At 40.7% G+C, this 19,670-nt stretch overlaps 1 protein-coding gene across 3 annotated transcripts in view; it reads left to right on the top strand.

Moving 5' to 3' along the window:
* Nucleotides 1–13,316: 13,316 nt before the first annotated feature.
* The window catches only part of AMMECR1 (AMMECR nuclear protein 1), a 114,130-nt gene continuing 107,776 nt past the window's right edge, over nucleotides 13,317–19,670 (top strand). For 2 of the 3 annotated variants that reach the window (XR_011463189.1, XM_005905775.2), the window contains exon 1: nucleotides 13,339–13,884. Coding sequence is in view for 2 of the 3 variants with exons in the window: in XM_005905775.2 (XP_005905837.2) it covers nucleotides 13,412–13,884 (473 nt within the window). In the remaining variant the exon portion in view is untranslated. Of the gene's footprint in view, nucleotides 13,885–19,670 lie in introns of all 3 variants that reach the window. The other variant, XM_005905776.2, reaches the window with a different exon arrangement.

Genomic DNA, 19,670 nt, shown 5'->3' with positions numbered 1-19,670 from the left:
CTTTGTTTTCTGAATGTTGAGCTTTAAGCCAACTTTTTCACTCTCCTCTTTCACTTTCATCAAGAGGCTTTTTAGTTCCTCTTCACTTTCTGCCATAAGGGTGGTGTCATCTGCATATCTGAGGTTATTGATATTTCTACTAATACACAATTTAAGAGAGAAGGAAAGTGAGGTTAAGTAACTTGCTCAAAACTGAACAATGAATGAACAGCTACTTGTGCTAAAGGCTTGAGAGTAGATGTTTACTACAGTCCTAGTAGACAAGCTATGCCCAAAGCAATCACTAGGCTCTGTTGTGATTCTGAAGAGCAAAATTTTGCTGAAGTAGTAAAAACATCATGCTATCAACATTTTCACTGGAATCCTCAAGCTGGTTTATAAAATGTATATCCTTCCTCGTTGCCTCTCAACTGTCTACTTCTCTCACCCCATCACACTTCAACCACTACCCAAATCCAAGCATTTTACTGCCTGCCTTCTTTAAGTGTTCATCATTTTCATACAGCTGAATCCCCCTTCTTTCCTGGCTGATTCTATCTTATCCATCTCCCTATTTATGAAACTAGAATAAAATAATAATTAATGCTTTGAGATCTCAGTACTTTTGCTGTTCAGAAGTGTTTCAGAATTAAATCATCAGTCCAAAAATTACTTGTAGGTATCACCCCACTCCAACACTCCCGCCTGGAAAATCCCATGGATGGAGGAGCCTGGAAGGCTACAGTCCATGGGGTGGCTGAGAGTCGGACACGACTGAGCGACTTCACTTTCACTTTTCACTTTCATGCATTGGAGAAGGAAATGGCAACCCACTCCAGTGTTCTTGCCTGAAGAATCCCAGGGACGGGGAAGCCTGGTGGGCTGCCGTCTATGGGCTCACACAGAGTCGGACACAACTGAAGTGACTTAGCAGCAGCGGCAGCATACTCCACTGAAGAATTTGTAATAATAACAACTACTTATAAGAACTCTAGAAACTATCCGTAATTAAAGAAAAGCCCTCTTTCAACCCAATATTCCTCTCTAGTTATTCCCTCATTTCTCTGCACTTCAGAGTCAAATGTTTCAACAGAGTTATCTGTATACACACTATGAGAAGTTCCTTGCCTCCCTATTCACTTTTCAACCCATTCTAATCTGGCTTCAGGCCTCTCCACGCCAATGAAATCACTGCTGTTATTTCAACAAGCCACCTCCATCTTGCCAAATACAGTAGAAACTTTATCCTTATCTTACTTGAACTCTCTGAAACATTTTACATTGTTCACTTTTCCCTCCAAGTTAAAACATTTTCTTCTTTGGATATTGTGACATGACACTGCTGAATTTCCCCCTACCTCACTGGATGCTCTTCTTTAGTCTCCTTTGCAGATTTCTCCTAACATTGTGGTACCTCAGGACTCACTGCTGGGTTTTCTTCTCTTTTCTCTTTATACAGTCAACCCTTGATATCCAGAGTGGATTGGTTCCAGAAGGCCCCCACACATACCAAAATCTGCAAATGTGCAAGTCTTACATAAAATGGTGTAGGACAGGAATATAGCCAGTCCTCCTTATCCTAGGGTTTCACATCTGTGGATTCAACTAGTTGAAGATCAAAATCTGAGGTTGGCTGAATCTGCAGATGCAAAAGGCATGGAAACAGAGGGCCACTGTATTCTTTCTCTATGTTATCTTATCCAGACCATGGCTTCAAATACCACAAATATGCTGATAACTCTCAAGTGTATTTCAAGACTCTACTCTGAGTATATAACATGTATATTTGACTATCTACTTGACATCTTCATTTGGATATCTGGCAGATACCTTAAACTTATTATGTCAAGAACTTTTGCTATTTTTCCCAAATAGCTCGTGTTCCTATCTTTCCCATCTCAGTCACCACTGTTTATCCAGTTACTTAAAAAATCTAGGCATTATTCTTAATTGCTTCTTTTTCCTCACCTCAACAACATATCTATCAGTAAATCTTCTTGAATTTATCTCCAAAATTTATGTAGAATATATCCATTCATTTCATAATAACTGCCACCACCTACATCCAGGCATACCCTGGATTGTGGAAGTTTCTTGCTTGGTCTCATTTCTTCCTCTCTGTTCTCTTTGAGTACAATTCTCCACATAGCAGCAAAATTTATCTTACTGAACCCTCAATGACTCCCCATTTGGCTCTTTGAATATCTTTTTTATGGTTATATGTGAGCCACTCTTGTTTTTTAATAAGTAAATAGAAGACTTGGACAACACTATACACCAGCTAACCCTAAACGTGCATCTATAGAGCATTCTTTACCTCATGCGAAGAGCTGACTCACTGGAAAAGACTCTGATGCTGGGAGGGATTGGGGGCAGGAGGAGAAGGGGACAACAGAGGATGAGATGGCTGGATGGCATCACTGACTTGATGGACGTGAGTCTAAGTGAACTCTGGGAGTTGGTGATGGACAGGGAGGCCTGGCATGCTGCGATTCATGGGGTCACAAAGAGTCGGACACAACTGAGCAACTGAACTGAACTGAACCCAGTAACAGCAGAATATATAATCTTCTTAAGTGAACATGGAATATTCTCCAGAAAAGACTATATGCTAGGCCATAAAATAAGCTTAGAAGCATTTAAAATGATTGAAATTTTACAACAGTAGTCTCTACCACAAAGGAATAAAATTGGAACTAAATAACAGAAACTTGAGAAATTCACAAATAAGTGGAAATTAAATAAAACACTCCCAAATGACTACTGTGTCAAAGAAAAAAATCACAAAAGAAATTTAAAAATAGTTTGAGATTTAAAAAAAAAAGCAAAACTACAATATGCCAAAGATTATGGGATATAGCTGAAGCAGTGCTTAGGGGGAAATTTATAGCTGTAAGACCTTTACTTAAAAAGCAGAAATATCTCAAATCAATACCCTAGCCTCTTACCTGAAGAAACTAGAACAAAAGGTAAAGTACACACAAGGCAAATATAGGGAAGGAAATAGTAAAAATTAGAACAGAGATAGATGAATTGGAAGGTAGAAAAGCAATAGAGGAAATCAAAGAAACAAAAGTTGGTTTGAGAAAAACAGCAAAACTGACAAGCCTCGATGGATATGTGTTTGAGCTAACTCCAGGAGATAGTGAAGGACAGGGAAGCCTGGTATGCTGCAGTCCATGGGGTCACAAAGAGTCGGACATGACTTAGTGACTGAGCAACAGCAGCGATGACCAGGAACAAGACAGGTATGTCTTCTCTTGCCAGTTTTATTTAACATTGTCCTGGATGTTTCAGCCAGGACAATTAGGCAAGAAAAAGAAATAAAAGGCATCTAGATTGGAAAGGAAGAGGTAAAAATATCTGTTTGCAGATGACTTGATCTTGTATACAGAAAACACTAAGAAATCAAATTAAAATATTACTATAAACAGTTCTGCTAGGTTTTAGGAGACAAGATCTATATATAAAAGTCAGTTATGTTTCTATACAATGTACAATTCAAAAACTAAAATTAATAAAACAATTCCAACTACAATAACTTCAAAAGCATAAAATACTTAGAAATACGGTTAACAATAGAAATGCAACATTATACTCTGAAAACTACAAAGCATTGGTGAAGGAAATTAAAGCAGATCTTGATAAATGGAGAGAAATCCCATGTTGATGGATTAGAAGACCAAATATTGTTAAGATGTCAATACACCTCAAAGTGATCTACATTCAATGCAATGCCTATCAAAATCCCAATTGGCTGCATTTCAGAAATTGACAAGATGATCACAAAATTAACATGGAAATGCAAGGGTCCCAGAAGAGCCAAAATAATCTTGAAAAAGAATAACAAATTTAGAAGATCCACAGTTCCTCTTTTCAAAACTTTCCACAAAGCTACAGTAATTAAGACAGTGTAGTGCTGACCCAAGGACAGGCATGTCCATCAGTGGAACAGAATACTGAGGGCCCAGAAATAAACCTTATATATTATTTTTGATTGTTTTCAATGGAGAACAAAGACTCTCTTCAACAAATATTGGCTGGGACAACTAGATATCTGTATGCCAAAGAATCAACTTGGACCCCTCCTCACACCATATACAAAAAGTAAATCATAATGAATCAAAGATGAAATATAAGAACTAAAACTATGAAACTTTTAAAAGTAAACATAGATGTAAATCTCCATGACCTTGTATTTGGAAATGCTTTCTTAGATATAATATCAAAAGTACAAGCAACAAATAAATTGGACACCACTGAGAAAGTGAAAAAAAAAACACAACACACAGAGTGGAGGAAAATATTTGAAAATGATATATCCTGATATCTCAAATTTATAAAAAATTCTTACAACCTAATAATAAGAAGACAAATAGCTCCATTTAAAAATGGGCAGAGGAAAGATACTCTATGACCCACCTCCTAGGGTAATGGAAATAAAAACAAAAGTAAACAAGTGGGACCTAATTAAACTTAAAAGCTTCTGCACAGCAAAAGAAGCTATAAACAAGGTGAAAAGACAACCCTCAGAATGGGAGAAAATAATAGCAAATGAAACAACTGACAAAGGATTCATTTCTAAAATATACAAGCAGCTCATACAACTCAATGCCAGAAAAATAAACAACCCAATCAAAAAGTGGGGAGAAGACCTAAAAAGACATTTCTCCAAAGAAGACATACAGATGACTAACAAACACATGAAAAGATGCTCAACATCATTCATTATCAGAGAAATGCAAATCAGAACTACAATGAGCTATCACCTCATACCAATCAGAATGGCCAAATCAAAAAGTCTACAAACAATAAATGCTGGAGAGGGTGTGGAGAAAAGGGAACCTCTTGCACTGCTGATGGGAATGTAAATTGATACAGCCACTATGGAAGACGGTATGGAGATTCCTTAAAAAGCTAGGAATAAAACCACCATATGACCCAGCAATCCCACTCCTAGGCATATACCCTGAGGAAACCAAAATTGAAAGAGACACATGTATCCCATTGTTCATTGCAGCACTATTTACAATAGCTAGAACATGGAAGTAACCTAGATGTCCATCGACAGATGAATGAATAAAGAAGCTGTGGTACATATACATGAGGGAATATTACTCAGCCATAAAAAGGAACGCATTTGAGTCTAATGAGGTGGATGAACCTAGAGCCTATTATACAGAGTGAAGTAAGTCAGAAAGAGAAATATAAATATCATATACTAATGCACATATATGGAATCTAGAAAGATGGTACCAAAGAATTTATCTGCAGGGCAGCAATGGAGAAACAGAATATAGAGAACAGACTTATGGACACAGGGAGAGGGGAGGAGAGGGTGAGATAAATGGAAAAAGTAACATGAAAACTTACATTACCACATGTAAAATAGATAGCCAATGGGAATTTGCTGTATGTCTCAGGGAACTCAAACAAGGGCTCTATATCAACCTAGAGGGGTGGGATGAGGAGGGAGATGGGAGGGAGGTTCAAGAGGGAGGGGATATATGAATACCTACGGCTGATTCATGTTGAGGTTTGACAGAAAACAACAAAATTCTGTAAAGCAATTAACATTCAATTAAAAAATAAATAAATTTTAATTTAAAAAGTAAATAAATAAATATGTTAGGTTAAATATATTAAATAGAAAAAAAATGGGCTGGGAACTTCCTAGTGGTCCAGTGGTTAGAACTCTATGCTCCCATTACAGGGGCACAGGTTTGATCCTGGTCAGGGAACTGAGGTCCCCAAAGCTGTGCAGTGTGGCCAAAAATAAATTAACTAAATAAATATAAGTAGAGGATTTGAAAAACATTTCTCTAAATAAGATATATAAATGGGTGATAAGCACATGTTAGTCCTTACAGAAGTGCAAATGAAAACTACAATGAAATACTACCTCTCACCCACTAGCATGGCTACAATAATAATTTTTTAAAATAAAAAAGTGTATAAGAGTACATGAATTTTTGTTTTGATTACATTGAAATTATTATTTTAAATAAAATGTCATTAAGTAAAAAAAAATAAAAACAAGCATTGGCAAGAATATGGAAAAATAGGAATCCTCACATATTGCAGATGGAATTTGAAAATGGTGCAGCCAGTTTGGAAAACAGTCTGGCCATTCCTCAAAAGGTTACAATATGGAGTTACCATATGGTATATAGTATATAATTTCATCACTAGGTATATACCCCTCAAATGAAAACATACATCCACATAAAAGCTTGTACATGAATATTCATTGCAGCATTATTTATAATAATCAAAAAGTGGAAACAACCCAAATGTCAATCAATTGATGAATGGATAAACTAGAGTATAGCCATATAATGGAATATTATTCTGCCATTAAAAAGAATAAAGTACTGATAGATGCTATGGCATGGAGGAACCTTGAAAACATGATGCTAAGTGAAATAAGGCAAACACAAAAGGACAAATATTGTATGATTCCATTTATATGAAATGTACAGAACAGGCAAATCTATAGAAACAAAAAATAGGTTTTTGCTTGACAGGGGCTTGGGGGTGAATGGCAGTGGAGAGAATGGAGAATGAATGCTAATGGGTATGGGGATTAGAAAAGTGTTCCAAAATTATGTTGCTGATTGCACAACTCCATGAATATATGAAAAATCATTGAATTTAAATGGGTGGGCTGCATGCTTTGTGAATTATATCTTAATATAAAAAAAGGAAAGAAGAATCAGAGATGTTTGAGGGACTCACAGAGCAAGTGAAGCATGGGAAATTTCAAGCCCCTTAGAAAAGTCATAAGCCATCACGAATCATCTGCAGTAGAAGTGGCAACATGGGGAGGGGGTTAGTTAGAGAGAAGCCTGTCAAGTGGTATGGAAGAAATCCATAATTCCTTGTGGGGACCTGTGGAGAATGCTGAAGGCAGCTGAGAATTAAGAGGCAGCACAGTTGCCAGGCAGTCGCTGTGGCATGAGTGAACAGACCAATGAGTTTTCTGACCAAATCATTGTGCATTGCCAATAGTGAGAGACTAAGCCATAAATTACTGACATTTAAACAGTGAAGAGGGTGAGGCAAAATGAGCTAGACTTCAACTAGGATCCAGCAGAGATTATGGGACTCACTCACTGCCATGAACTTTAAATCAAATGTTCGCACAAAAGAGAGTTTTAATTCAGAACACAGTTTTACATTTTAATTGACAACCTTAATCTGTCCAACCTGTGCCCAAACTGTGCCTCCAGGCAACTGGAGTAGGTGCTCCAGAACCTGATGAGATTAATTATAGGAAAACAACTATATGTTTAAATTAAATTTGGAGGTGGGGCACACTTGCAGTATATACATTTTTTCACCCCATTAAATGCATAGAGGATAGTAGATGAAGTCTTTAAGGAAAAAAGAAAAGAGTGAAATAGTCAAGTAAATACACCTTTGCATTTTGGTTGCTCACAACTCCTGTTCAGTTCAGTTCAATTCAGTTCAGTCACTTAGTCGTGTCCAACTCTTGGAGACCCCATGAACTGCAGCACACCAGGCCTCCCTGTCCATCACCAACTCCCAGAGTTTACTCAAACTCATGTCCATTGAGTCGGTGATGCCATCCAACCATCTCATCCTCTGTTGTCCCTTTCTCCTCCTGCCTTCAATCTTTCCCAGCATTGGGGTCTTTTCAAATAAGTCAGTTCTTTGCATCAGGTGGCCAAAGTATTGGAGTTTCAGCTTCAACATCAGTCCTTCCAAGGAACACTCAGGACTGATCTCCTTTAGGATGGACTGGTTGGATCTCCTTGCAGTTTAAGGGGCTCTCAAGCCTTCTCCCACACCACAGTTCAAAAGCATCAATTCTTCAGTGCTCAGCTTTCTTTATAGACCAACTCTTACATCCATACATGACTACTGGAAAAACCATAGCCTTAACAAAGGTCCATCTAGTCAAGGCTATGGTTTTTCCTGTGGTCATGTATGGATGTGAGAGTTGGACTGTGAAGAAGGCTGAGTGCCGAAGAATTGATGCTTTTGAAGTGTGGTGTTGGAGAAGACTCTTGAGAGTCCCTTGGACTGCAAGGAGATCCAACCAGTCCATTCTGAAGGAGATCAGCCCTGGGATTTCTTTGGAAGGAATGATGCTAAAGCTGAAACTCCAGTACTTTGGCAACCTCATGCAAAGAGTTGACTCATTGGAAAAGACTCTGATGCTGGGAGGGATTGGGGGCAAGAGGAGAAGGGGACGACAGAGGATGAGATGGCTGGATGGCATCACTGACTTGATGGACATGAGTCTGAGTGAACTCCAGGAGTTGGTGATGGACAGGGAGGTCTGGCGTGCTGCGATTCATAGGGTCGCAAAGAGTCGGACACGACTGAGCGACTGAACTGAACTGAACTAACCAGACGGACCTTTGTTGGCAAAATAATGTCTCTGCTTTTTAATATGCTGTCTGGGTTGGTCATAACTTTTCTTCCAAGGTGTAAGGGTCTTTTAATTGCATGGCTGCAGTCACCATCTGCAGTGATTTTGGAGCCCCCCAAAATAAAGTCTCCCACTGTTTCCACTGTTTCCCCATCTATTTGCCATGAACTGATGGGACCAGATGCCATGATCTTAGTTTTCTGAATGTTGAGTTTTAAGCCAACTTTTTCACTCTCCTCTTTCATTTTCATCAAGAGGCTCTTTAGTTCCTCCTCACTTTCTGCCATAAGGGTGGTATCATCTGTATATCTGAGATCATTGATATTTCTCAGTATATTACAACTCCCATAACTGCCCAAAATAACACTCATTTTGATCATCTCTTCTCTAAAAACTTTCCTTGCCAACCCACAACTAGCTAGTTTTGTGAATTCTTCCACATTCAGTATAGATATTCACATACCTAAATCTTATTGAAGAGTTGATATAACTTTGTCTCAAGGAAATAGGTAGTGAAACAACATTCGATTAGCTTGCTTGACAATAGAAGATATAAATGAAACAACTAGAAAACAGTCAAAAGTAGACCATGGTCCTTTGTCTCATTAATGTGTTCATTAGATAAAGACCGGTTTCAGGAGGGAAGGATCTGATTTGTAATCAAGAAAACAAAAGCTGATTTATCCATTTGAACTGTAAAGCAGGTAAAGAATTTCAGTATTTATTCACATATTCATTCAAATATAAAAGGGAACTGATCACCACCTCCGCCACCACAACCATGTGTCATATGTGTACAAGGTTAGATCAAAGTGGTAGCTAATAATACTACATTCTGCAGTTGTTCAAGGATGACAGTTGAGAAAGTTTGATGACAGAGGATAAAAATAACACTTGTTTGGGCATAAATGGAAGTTTTTTCATTGAACTATGTGAATGTTCCTCATGCCATCCACACTGCCAGAAACCTAAGAAAACAATTTTGCAACATTTTTATGTGTTCACTACTCATCAAATTACAATTATTCTTTTTTTTCTGAAATGAAGAATAACTATTGTAAGCATGAGAATAAATTGAGGTAATGATAAAATAATCAGCAACTATTAGGTATAATTCAATTTCCAGTTTTACTGCAGTTACTAATGTGCATAACCTTTGTTCAAATAGTTTGTCACAGTTGTGTAAAAAAAGCATTTGACAAGAGTTAGTTAACAGCAATTTACAGGCAGATACAGAAGCAGAAATGCTTAAAGTTTGAATGTACTTTGTCAACAAAGAAACTATGGCCTATTTACTTCTTTTTCATTTAAAAGAAACATGGAATCTTTTGCTCCCAGCTTGACAGTCAGTTACAAAAAGCAGAAGGCACCTTAACGTTTCCTCTGGAGGATATTATCACTTCACTCCAGTATCAGCAGCGGGTAGAAACATGTGCTTTATCATACTTTGACCTTTATACTTCAAGTCAAGGGAATCCTAAGCAAGGTCAGTTTCCTCATCCAGCATGCACTTTGTGCAGATGTAAAAAAAAAGTTTTTTTCCCACAGAATTTGATCTGTGGATTTTGTGTTTGAATGAAATATGTTTATTTCTATGGTGGTGACTTTGCAAGAAAACAAGTGCAGAAGTATTTCCTCAAAGGCTAAAAGGAGGCATTACCACCACCACCACCACTTGCCAAGGGATTTGCAAAGCATCTTGAGGCTCATGGTTAGTACGGGAGACAAGCCAGAATCAGGAGAAGTTAGCACAGAGAAAAAAGTTGGAGTGTTTTTCCCCTTTTAGCCAGCCAATTCAACAAAGTCCTTCAGATAGTAACACCTAGTGGTCAGATAATGATGTCTTTTCTACAAGGATTGTGTTTGGGTTTGTCTATTTCCTTTATGTTTGGAAGATTTGGGGTTAGCATTTAAAATCCTTGGGGGGAAAGCTATTTTTGTAACTCAACTGGGATGTCCTTGTCTTAGGGTTTCCCATTGCATCAGTCCCCTAGCCTGGATGATAACCATGATAGTGCTTTGTCTTTCAGATGAAATGCAGAACTAAGGACATGACTACTGGTGCTTATTAAAGATTCCTTGCTATTTTCACAAGAGTAGGGGTGTTAGACTCTTGTCTACTGGCCAAATTCTAAATTGGGAGATTACATTCTGCTTTCCTGAATTCCCCTAGCAGAAGCAGCCATCCATGGTATCCTACTTTGCTTCCTGTGCTACACTGTTGTGTGATGTCATTAAATGGCTCTGCTTTTCTACTCTAGAAGTGACCACTTCTTAGTGGAGTGCTGAATAAATTGGTACCTATTGTCTGATATTGTATTTGTCCTAGTTTCAAACAAATTAAAAGGTAGGCTCTGATAGTTAAGGATAAAGAACAAAACAAAACACTCTAACGGTACTGGTTGTTGTGAAGCAGTAAAAAAAAAAAAAAAAAGAAAGAAAGAAAATCTGCTTTCTCTTCTGCAACACAGACAAATTAATACATTTTTTAAAAACTACACCAGTGGTTGACAACAAATTGTTATTTTCCCTCAAACAGGAGGATAGTTCTAACAGCAATGATGAGGTTTGAGAGGATGTGATCACATATCACAAACCAGTTAAACCATCTCTTTCGCCTTTAGGTTGCATCTAACTATCCTAGACAATTGATCTGTCTGTTTCATAAAATCTCTCTTTTAGGAGAGTCTTCATCTTTCCTTCTTAACATATTTCAGTGTTTTCTAATCTTTCCATAAAAACGATGTTCTTGTTTTTATTTAACCTCCAGTCCACCTACTGTAGCTTAATGTCACCATCTTTTATCCGTCTCTAGCCTTTTATCCTACACAAGTACTGAGAGGCAGTGTAGCACAACAGCATGGTTTTTGGAGTCAGACATGTTCACATTAAAATCCATCACTTTATAGGTGTGTGATGTTGGGCAAGTTCCTACTGAGGTTCAATTTCCTCATCTGTAAATGAGCAACCTCTTCAACCTCATGTGAAGATCAAATGACATAATATATTATTTGTAGGGTTATGGGGTAAGATGATGGAGAAGGCAATGGCACCCCACTCCAGTACTCTTGCCTGGAAAATCCCATGGACGGAGGAGCCTGGAAGGCTGCAGTCCATGGGGTCACCTAGGGTCGGACACGACTGAGCGACTTCACTTTCACTTTTCATTTTCATGCATTGGAGAGGGAAATGGCAGCCTACTCCAGTGTTCTTGCCTGGAGAATCCCAGGGATGGCGGAGCCTGGTGGGCTGCCGTCTCTGAGGTCGCACAGAGTCGGACACAACTGAAGCGACTTAGCAGCAGCAGCAGCAGGGGTAAGATGAGGCATGGCATTTGGCACCCAAAAAGTGCTCAATAAATAGTAGTTATTTATCTGATTAGGTGCACAGATCTGACTCAATTCATAAACTTTTAGAGTGGGGAAGAATAGTTCCTGGATTTCAACACAAGTCCCCTGGTAGCTCAGTGGTAAAGAATCTGCCTGCCAATGCAGGAGACACAAGAGATGTGGGTTTGATCCCTGGGTCGGAAAGATCCCCTGGAGAAGGGAATGGCAACCCATTCCAGTATTCTTGCCTGGGAAATCCCAAGGACAGAGGAGCCTGGTGGGCTACAGTTCACGGGGTTACAGAAGAATTGGACATCACTTAGTGACTAAATAATAACAGTGTCATAAACATACTAGACACAGAGGCTCAAAATTTGTTGACTTATTTTTCCCCTGGAGTGAAATGAACAGCCCTCACCTATCTGCAAGATATCACATATTTAGCTCAAAGGTGACAAAATCGATCAATCCTCTGATGCCTCCAAATATGCAGATAGATACCTCACTTTGTCTAGATGTTTTGGCAAGGCATAGACACAACACAAAAAGCTTAGACTTTGTTTCTATGAGGTTTCGTTTCTATGAATATTTTACATTTGATTATTGTCTTGGGCGCCCAGAATGGGAGTGACTCAATCAAACGCCTCCTCATCCATCCAAGCATTCTTTGAGAAAATTTTAAAAGAATACTAACAACTCATCATATACCTGAACAAAATCTTTCAACTTGTGACTAAGTATACTACCTGCCCTGTTTATCTGTAAGATCTGTGCTAACTACAGATATATTTCTAATCTGCTTTGTTCCCAAGCCAATCCCCTCTCCCAATAACCCACCAGTGCAAGTTCCAGACCACAATGAACATTTGTGAACCAGTGAGGTGTTGGTTAGGATTTTATTTTTTGCTTTTAAAGGTCTTTACGAGGCTAGGAAGGAAAGTTGAGGAACACGCATGGGGATATATAGAGTCGATTGGGCTGGAATGTCTGTCAATAAGGACAGAGTGTGTCTCTTTTACCATAATCTTGGAAAAAAGATTATATGCGTGTTCAGATGGAGTCACTGCAGTATGGCCCGTTCCCCGACTGATTCATAAGGGGCGATCTCAGGTGTGGAGTTCCAAGCACCTGCTTGATCACACTCCGGCAGTTCAGAACCTAGCGTATTTGAGGCCGGTGGCTCAGGTTCCACTTAATTTGGCTCAGGTGTCACTAACACTATGTGCAGTGCCCGTCACTGAGTCGTACTTTGGGACTTGGATACTTACTTCGGACTTTCTTGTTTCTCCCCGCTTCCTTCCCATTAGTTTCCCTTTCGCTCCTCCGTCTCCGGGGTGCCCACTTCCTCCCTTTGCTCCCATTCTCCGCTTTCTTCTCTTTCCTTCCTACTGGGCTTCCCGTCTCTCATCCTCGTAGGGCCGCGGGGCTCGAGGCTGAGGCTCGGCTCCGAGGAGGAGGAGGCGCGAGGCCGGCGGGACAGGCGAGAGGTGCCGAGCCGCGAAAGCGCGGGGCGCGCGCCGGGGCGGGGGCGCGCGCGGGCTGGCCGCGTGGCCGGGCGGCCGGACCAGGGAGCGGCGCGCGCGCGCGTGGCCCGCGAGCCCCTGGCGCGCCCCCGGCGGCCGGGGCCGCAGCGTGCTCGCCCCCGCCGCCAGCTCGCCTCACTTATGGGTCGGAAGCGCTGCGTGGGGGAGACCGTTCCAAGATGGCGGCGGGTTGCTGCGGGGTGAAGAAGCAGAAACTGTCCAGTTCGCCCCCCTCTGGCTCGGGTGGCGGTGGTGGCGCCTCCTCCTCCTCCCACTGCAGTGGAGAGAGCCAGTGCCGAGCAGGGGAGCTGGGACTAGGAGGCGCCGGTACGCGGCTCAACGGGCTAGGAGGTCTAGCCGGAGGAGGTAGCGGCAGCGGCTGTACCCTCTCTCCCCCCCAGGGCTGCGGCGGCGGCGGCGGGGGGATTTCCTTGTCGCCCCCTCCGAGCTGCGGAGTGGGGACCCTACTTTCTACCCCGGCCGCCGCCACCTCTCCCTCGCCCTCCTTGTCGTCCGCCTCCTCGTCCTCATCGCCCGGCTCCCGGAAGATGGTGGTGTCAGCGGAGATGTGCTGCTTTTGCTTCGATGTGCTCTACTGTCACCTGTACGGATACCAGCAGCCCCGGACCCCCCGGTTCACCAACGAGCCCTAGTGAGTACCGTGCCCTCCGCCGCCCTCTCCCTTGCGCTCGGGATGGGGCTCAGAGTTGAGGCAAAGTACGAGTCCGCCTCCCCGCCGGCCGCTGCCCCTGCCCCTCTGGCTGCCCCGGGTCCCTGGAGCCACTCTCCCTGAGTAAGGGCACCCCGCACTTTCTGCCCTCTGAGGCAAGCGCCCCACACTTGGAGAGGGGTGCTGCTGCGAGAGATGGCTCGCTGACTCCCAGAGGTGTTCGCTTTCTCTTTGAGATAACTTCGAGGAGTTTTGACCCTCTCCTTCGCCACCCCGGCTCCCCATCTCCCGGGTTTGGGAGCTCTGGGTCCCTCACGGTGTTGACCTCTCCTGTATTGGGTTTCCTTGACCCCCAGTGGAAGTCCCGCCGGTGTTCCCGCCCCGCGTACCATGCACATGGAGCGTTACTATCCCATTGCAACGTAAAAAATAGCAACTATCCAACTTCTGTTCTGCCAGTGATGGAACTTAGCTCCGGAGCCTATGAGCTTACCCATCTTTTTCCTTCGGGTTTCCTTGTGTCCTGGGGAGGGAAGAGGTTTTTTGTCAAAACACATGTTCCCTTAGGACCTATTTTTACCCGAACTTACCCATTAAAATGTGTTTCTAGTGAAGCGCACCGCCGGCTCTCTCACATTTAAAGAGTGAGATTTTTTTTTTTTTAATTCCACCGTCTGGGTAATAGCTCATTCAAAGAGAGCTGTCCCCATAGAGCCACTGTCAATTTGTACATTACGCGTGCACTCGCTTTTGTGTCGATTTCACTTTTAAGAAACCCATGTTAGGTTTGACGATTCGGGAACTATTTAAACAGCAAGTGTGTAGGAATTTTATGGTTTCCTCCGGTTTTGTACTTTTATTTTACCCTTCAAATGTGTGGTTGAAATTGTTTAGAATAAAACTGTTACAGCTAAAAGCCAGGTTAATTCTAATCCCTGTCCATTTGGATGTGTGGGAGATAGGGCATGTGTTGTTTTTTTAATGTGTACACTTGAGTGTAAACTGACTTTTTGAGTTAAATGCTCAAGACAGAATGTAAAGCCCAAGGAAGGGCAGAATGACAAAAAGGGTGATTGTTTTACTTATGAGTACTTAGCATCAATGGGAAAAATAATAGAGAAAAATTTCAGTGAAACTTATACTGAAAAGCATCAACCCTTTTTCTGGCTAAGACAAGTGCCCCTTGTCCCCATACCGTAAGTACCTAAATTGATGTTCTTTTAAAACTGCTTCTTTTCATTTTGTGAGATTAGGGGATTAACTGCGACTGGATAGTATAAACACTCTGCCTAGTCTAAAAATATTCATTTAATATGTAAAGTGGAAATTGCAATAAAGTATCCTGGAAATTGTAAATTCGTTTTGTTTTTCTTTGGCTTTGATACTTGAAATGTATTTCATTTTGTATTTTTGCCACTTTTCTGTGGCCTGTGCATTTTCTTTCAGACCTGGTCCCTCTTTGGGCATTGGTTCATAAGAAATGCGTGAAAGAGCAGAGACTGACACTTTGTCAAATTACATATCTTGATAACTTTCATAGTTTCAATTCTAAAAGCTTAAATCCTAAACCCACACCTGTACTTAGCCAATTTGCTTTTTGGTTAAGAAGTAGAATTCATTTTGAAAAAGACTGCCATGTAAAAAAAAGTCTATGAAATATTTATTAGGTTGAGTCACTTATTTGTGACTTTTCTGCCTTCTCTTGGATGTCTATGATGTATTAAAGCCAGTCCTGGGATGATACATACGTTGGCTCAGCAAAGTCATGGGACTGCAAAAATTCACTCCTGTTTAGTTATATGAGTTTGGCAAAGGCTGTTTTACTATTCACGCTCCATTGCTCCAAAGCATATGCGAACACGCTTTCAGGAGGTGCTATTTTCACACATTTTAAAGTGAGTTTGGGTTAACTGAATGACTGTAACAAGAATTTTAAAAGGAAAGTGAGCTTGACCAGCTCATACAGAAACTGCTTTTGAAAGTGTCATTTAAGAGTGGCTACTTTGCACACATATTTAAATATTATTTCTCTAATACCCCACCCACTGGATTTCTTTCTCTTGGAATTAAACAGAAAAAATAAGACACCCTTTGACCACTGTGGATATGTTGCGACAATGGTGAAAGAATAATAACTATTATCATTTAGCAGGCCTTGACTGTGTCATGTATTCCACCAAACAACAAATTTAGAAGAGACACTGAACATGAGCAAGAGGAGAATGGAAGTTCACTTAAGTGGCAAGAGGAGTGTATCTTTATTTTCTTTTATCTTAAAGTCATTTTGGAGGTGGACTGTGGAAAAATTTAGGAAAACTTCTTCAAAGCAGGGTTTGATCATGGGAGTAAAAGAACTAGAATCACTTGACAGTGCCTTAGTAACCAGCGCCTATTTTCTTTCTGTTTTACATATTTAATAGCATTGTGTACTTGTTAGTGTGGCTTGGTGCTGGGGGCCATAAGACATAAATAGATACATTGCTTCCCCCCCACAGTTATTAGTATCATGGTGTCATGAGCAGTGCTGTTTAGGTCCTGTCTCTGTCCACCGGAAGACTTGCTTTCAACAGTGGCACATCCTCCTATAGGAAAGCACACCGTTTTCATCCTTTCCCAGGATCTTTCTGCCAAAATGTCTGTCACTGGTGAAATCTGCCTTTTATGGGCTTAGAAGTTCTGGTTTCATCAGTGACCCTTCCACTCCAGTAGGTTATTAGAAATTTCCACGATCTATCAGTTTCAGGTTTGGCTGGGAGGATGTCACCATAGGAGCAGGCTGTATGGATACAGTGTATCTGCTGTTTCAACTGTATCAACACAACACTGTTGCTGCTGTTTCCTTGAGTACCTACCTCATTGCTAAGAAGTAGCCATAGCTGGGGCTTGGGAGGAGAATGGAAATCTGTTCAGTGGAGGAAAGGTAACATTTGTGTTCAGAGTGAGGAATGAATGACTGAATCCTTGGTCTCAGTTGTACAGCCACATGTGCCCACAGAACTAAGGTTCAAAACATGATTTAAAGAAAACACGACTTTAGGTGCATTTTACAACTCACAGAGCTTTGCATTTATGGATGGGAACGTTATAAGGGATCCACTGTGCCAGGTGTTGAGCCAGTTCTACTCCAGAACTGTCCTTCTCAACTTTGGCTGCACATTGGAATCACTGAAGAATTACTAAAAAGACAGATGCCTGGGTCCCAACCCCAGAGATTCTGATTTAATTGGTCTTGGATAGGGCCTGGGCATCAGGATTTTTAGAATCTCTCCAGGTAGCTGAGGCGGAGGACCAGTATGTTGTATTCGACTAGGCCTTTCTCCTGACATTGTGATTAATTTGATGTGGGGTGGTTCCTGGGTACTCGAATTTTATGAGCCTTCTGAGTGATTTTTGGTAAACAGCCGGTTTGGGAAAACACTTGCAGTGTGGTCTGCAGACACATCACCTGGAACTTGTTCAAAATGTAGGCTCACATACCCCAGCTCAGACCTGCCGAATTTGAATCTGCATTTTAACAAGTTTCCCCAGGTGACTCTTAGGCACATGGAAAAGTTTGGGGAGGTGTGGTTCTCAAACTTTACTTCATAAGCTCCTGTAGTGCTTGTTAAAACACAAATTGCTGGGCCCCATTCCCAGAGTTTCTGATTCAGTTGGTCTGGGGTGGGGCCGTGAATTTGCATTTCAACCAAGCTCCCTGGTGATGCTGCTGCTACAGTTCCCAGGACCACACGTTGAGCCCCGCTGGTTCCGACAGCAGAAGACCTGAATAAAGTACTTGAGCAACTGTAAGGGAATGGCACTTTTCACTGTCAGCTTCCAATATAAAACTTCCTGCTTCCATGCCAATATCCTTTATCATGTTCTTTCTAACTTACACCAGGGAGACTGAATGCTGCCAAGATACTAATAAGAGTCTGAGGTTCTTGGGATGGTTTCAGTCCGAGGTGAGATTGAGGGGAGGAAACCCTTAACTGGAAACCTGCTGTATGATTTTAGGTTTTTTTTCCCCAGAAATTGTTAAATGTGAGGAGCACATTTTAGGAATAAAAGCAGCTCAGATATGATATCTTTAAGTGAGTTTTATTGATTTTAGTAACTAAAGCCCCCTAAAAAAAATGCTTTGATGATTAGCTCACTAAATAACATGTTGTAATAAGATTTTAAAAGCTTTTTACTCACACTTATGCTTGCTGGATTGCATTTTAAGAATTTCCCTCATTAACAAAGAAACATAAAAGGATCCTGCTAAGGCACTGGGATTGCTCAGTCTTATATCTTTAATACTGTGTTGCATGTCACATCCCATGAACTTTTATTTTAATCTTCTTACCACCTTTGAAGTTAATGCAGTACTATATTTTGTATAAACCAGAGCACATAAAAGATACTTTACTATTAAACATCAATAAGTGTGTTTCCCCCCATTGCAGTGAACAACATGTATTTAAAAAAAATCAACTCTTGGACATGCAGATTTTCAGATACCCTCATCAGGTGTTTGAACAATTACCTTTTTCTTGTCTTGTCACAGTAGTCAAATTACTATTTGTTGGTGTGCTTGGGACGAATTGGGTTGCTGTAGGGAGATGAGAGGTAGGCACTTTGTTTCATTAGAACAGTAACAATCCTATCCCATGTTAGTAAGATGATTTGATAATACAGCTCAGGTCAAAATGATATTAAATCAGCATTTTAAGCACAGACTATTTCTGTTAAGTCCCTTTTGGATGAAGACTGACCAAAATAGCCAGAAGGTGTGTGTGTCTCCTAGATGATGCTACTAAGCCATTACAGATTTCCTTATCTATGCTAGCATAATGATCGTAATGTATAGTTCTTTTAAAATAATAGTCTGAAAAATTGTTGAGCATTTTGGGAGGTATTATATGGGTTGTTTTTCAACAAGGTCTATTTCCATTGGAAGGCAATCTGGTGTCCTATCTTATAGAAAAGAAAGCAGGGCATGCCCCCAGTTGTCATTTATGCTGTAAAAACCTTCGGTGACTGAAATGGTAGGATATAGAAATATAAATTACAAAATTATTTTTACATCCATGCATGAAGGTGTATGTAGGGCAAGGTATATTTAGTTACAAAGGAAAACTCGATGCTTATTTTACCTTCTCCCCCATATGGCCAAAGGGAGTGATAAGCTAGCTCATAATTTTTTGTGCTTATGAATTGTGTTTGTGCTGCATTCAGGTCCCAGTTAGTCGATAGCAACCGAGAAGGATCTCTAAGTCCAGTGGGAAGAAAGACCACTACTGAGAAAGAGAAAACTGCTCTGTTAGCCCACGCATATATTGTTTTTTTCTCTAAGTATGTGTTTCTCAGAAACAGACTAACATTCACATTGTTGTCTTTAAAAGATTGTACACTTTTTGAAATTGTGTTAAAACACTATATCCTATTATTGCAGTTTATTATAATTTTGAAGTCAGTTGTGTTTCCCATTAACAGACCATCTTTTTGAGAATGTATATGTGCGAAACACTAAAACTTGTGCAATGAAATTAGTCAGTTCCCTATTTCAATAGGCGTTTTTCTGTTCTCTCCATGTCACACATGCTTGCCTGTTTTAAAGCAGCACAATGACCAGGGCTCTTACATTTAAATTTTCTTAAATAGTCTTTTTACCCCCCCAACTTGTGTAATAATGTCTTTTTGATACTGTTCTGAATCAATTAAGCTAAGTGCATGAGGACCAGCAGTAAAACCCAGGGGCTGCCAAGAATGGACCTTCAGTGTGTAAGCTGTCTTTCCACAAT

This window comes from Bos mutus, chromosome X (genome assembly GCF_027580195.1).
Source record: "Bos mutus isolate GX-2022 chromosome X, NWIPB_WYAK_1.1, whole genome shotgun sequence".
Taxonomy (NCBI): domain Eukaryota; kingdom Metazoa; phylum Chordata; class Mammalia; order Artiodactyla; family Bovidae; genus Bos; species Bos mutus.
Note: the sequence above shows the minus strand (reverse complement) of the source record. Positions and strands in the feature narration are given on the sequence as shown.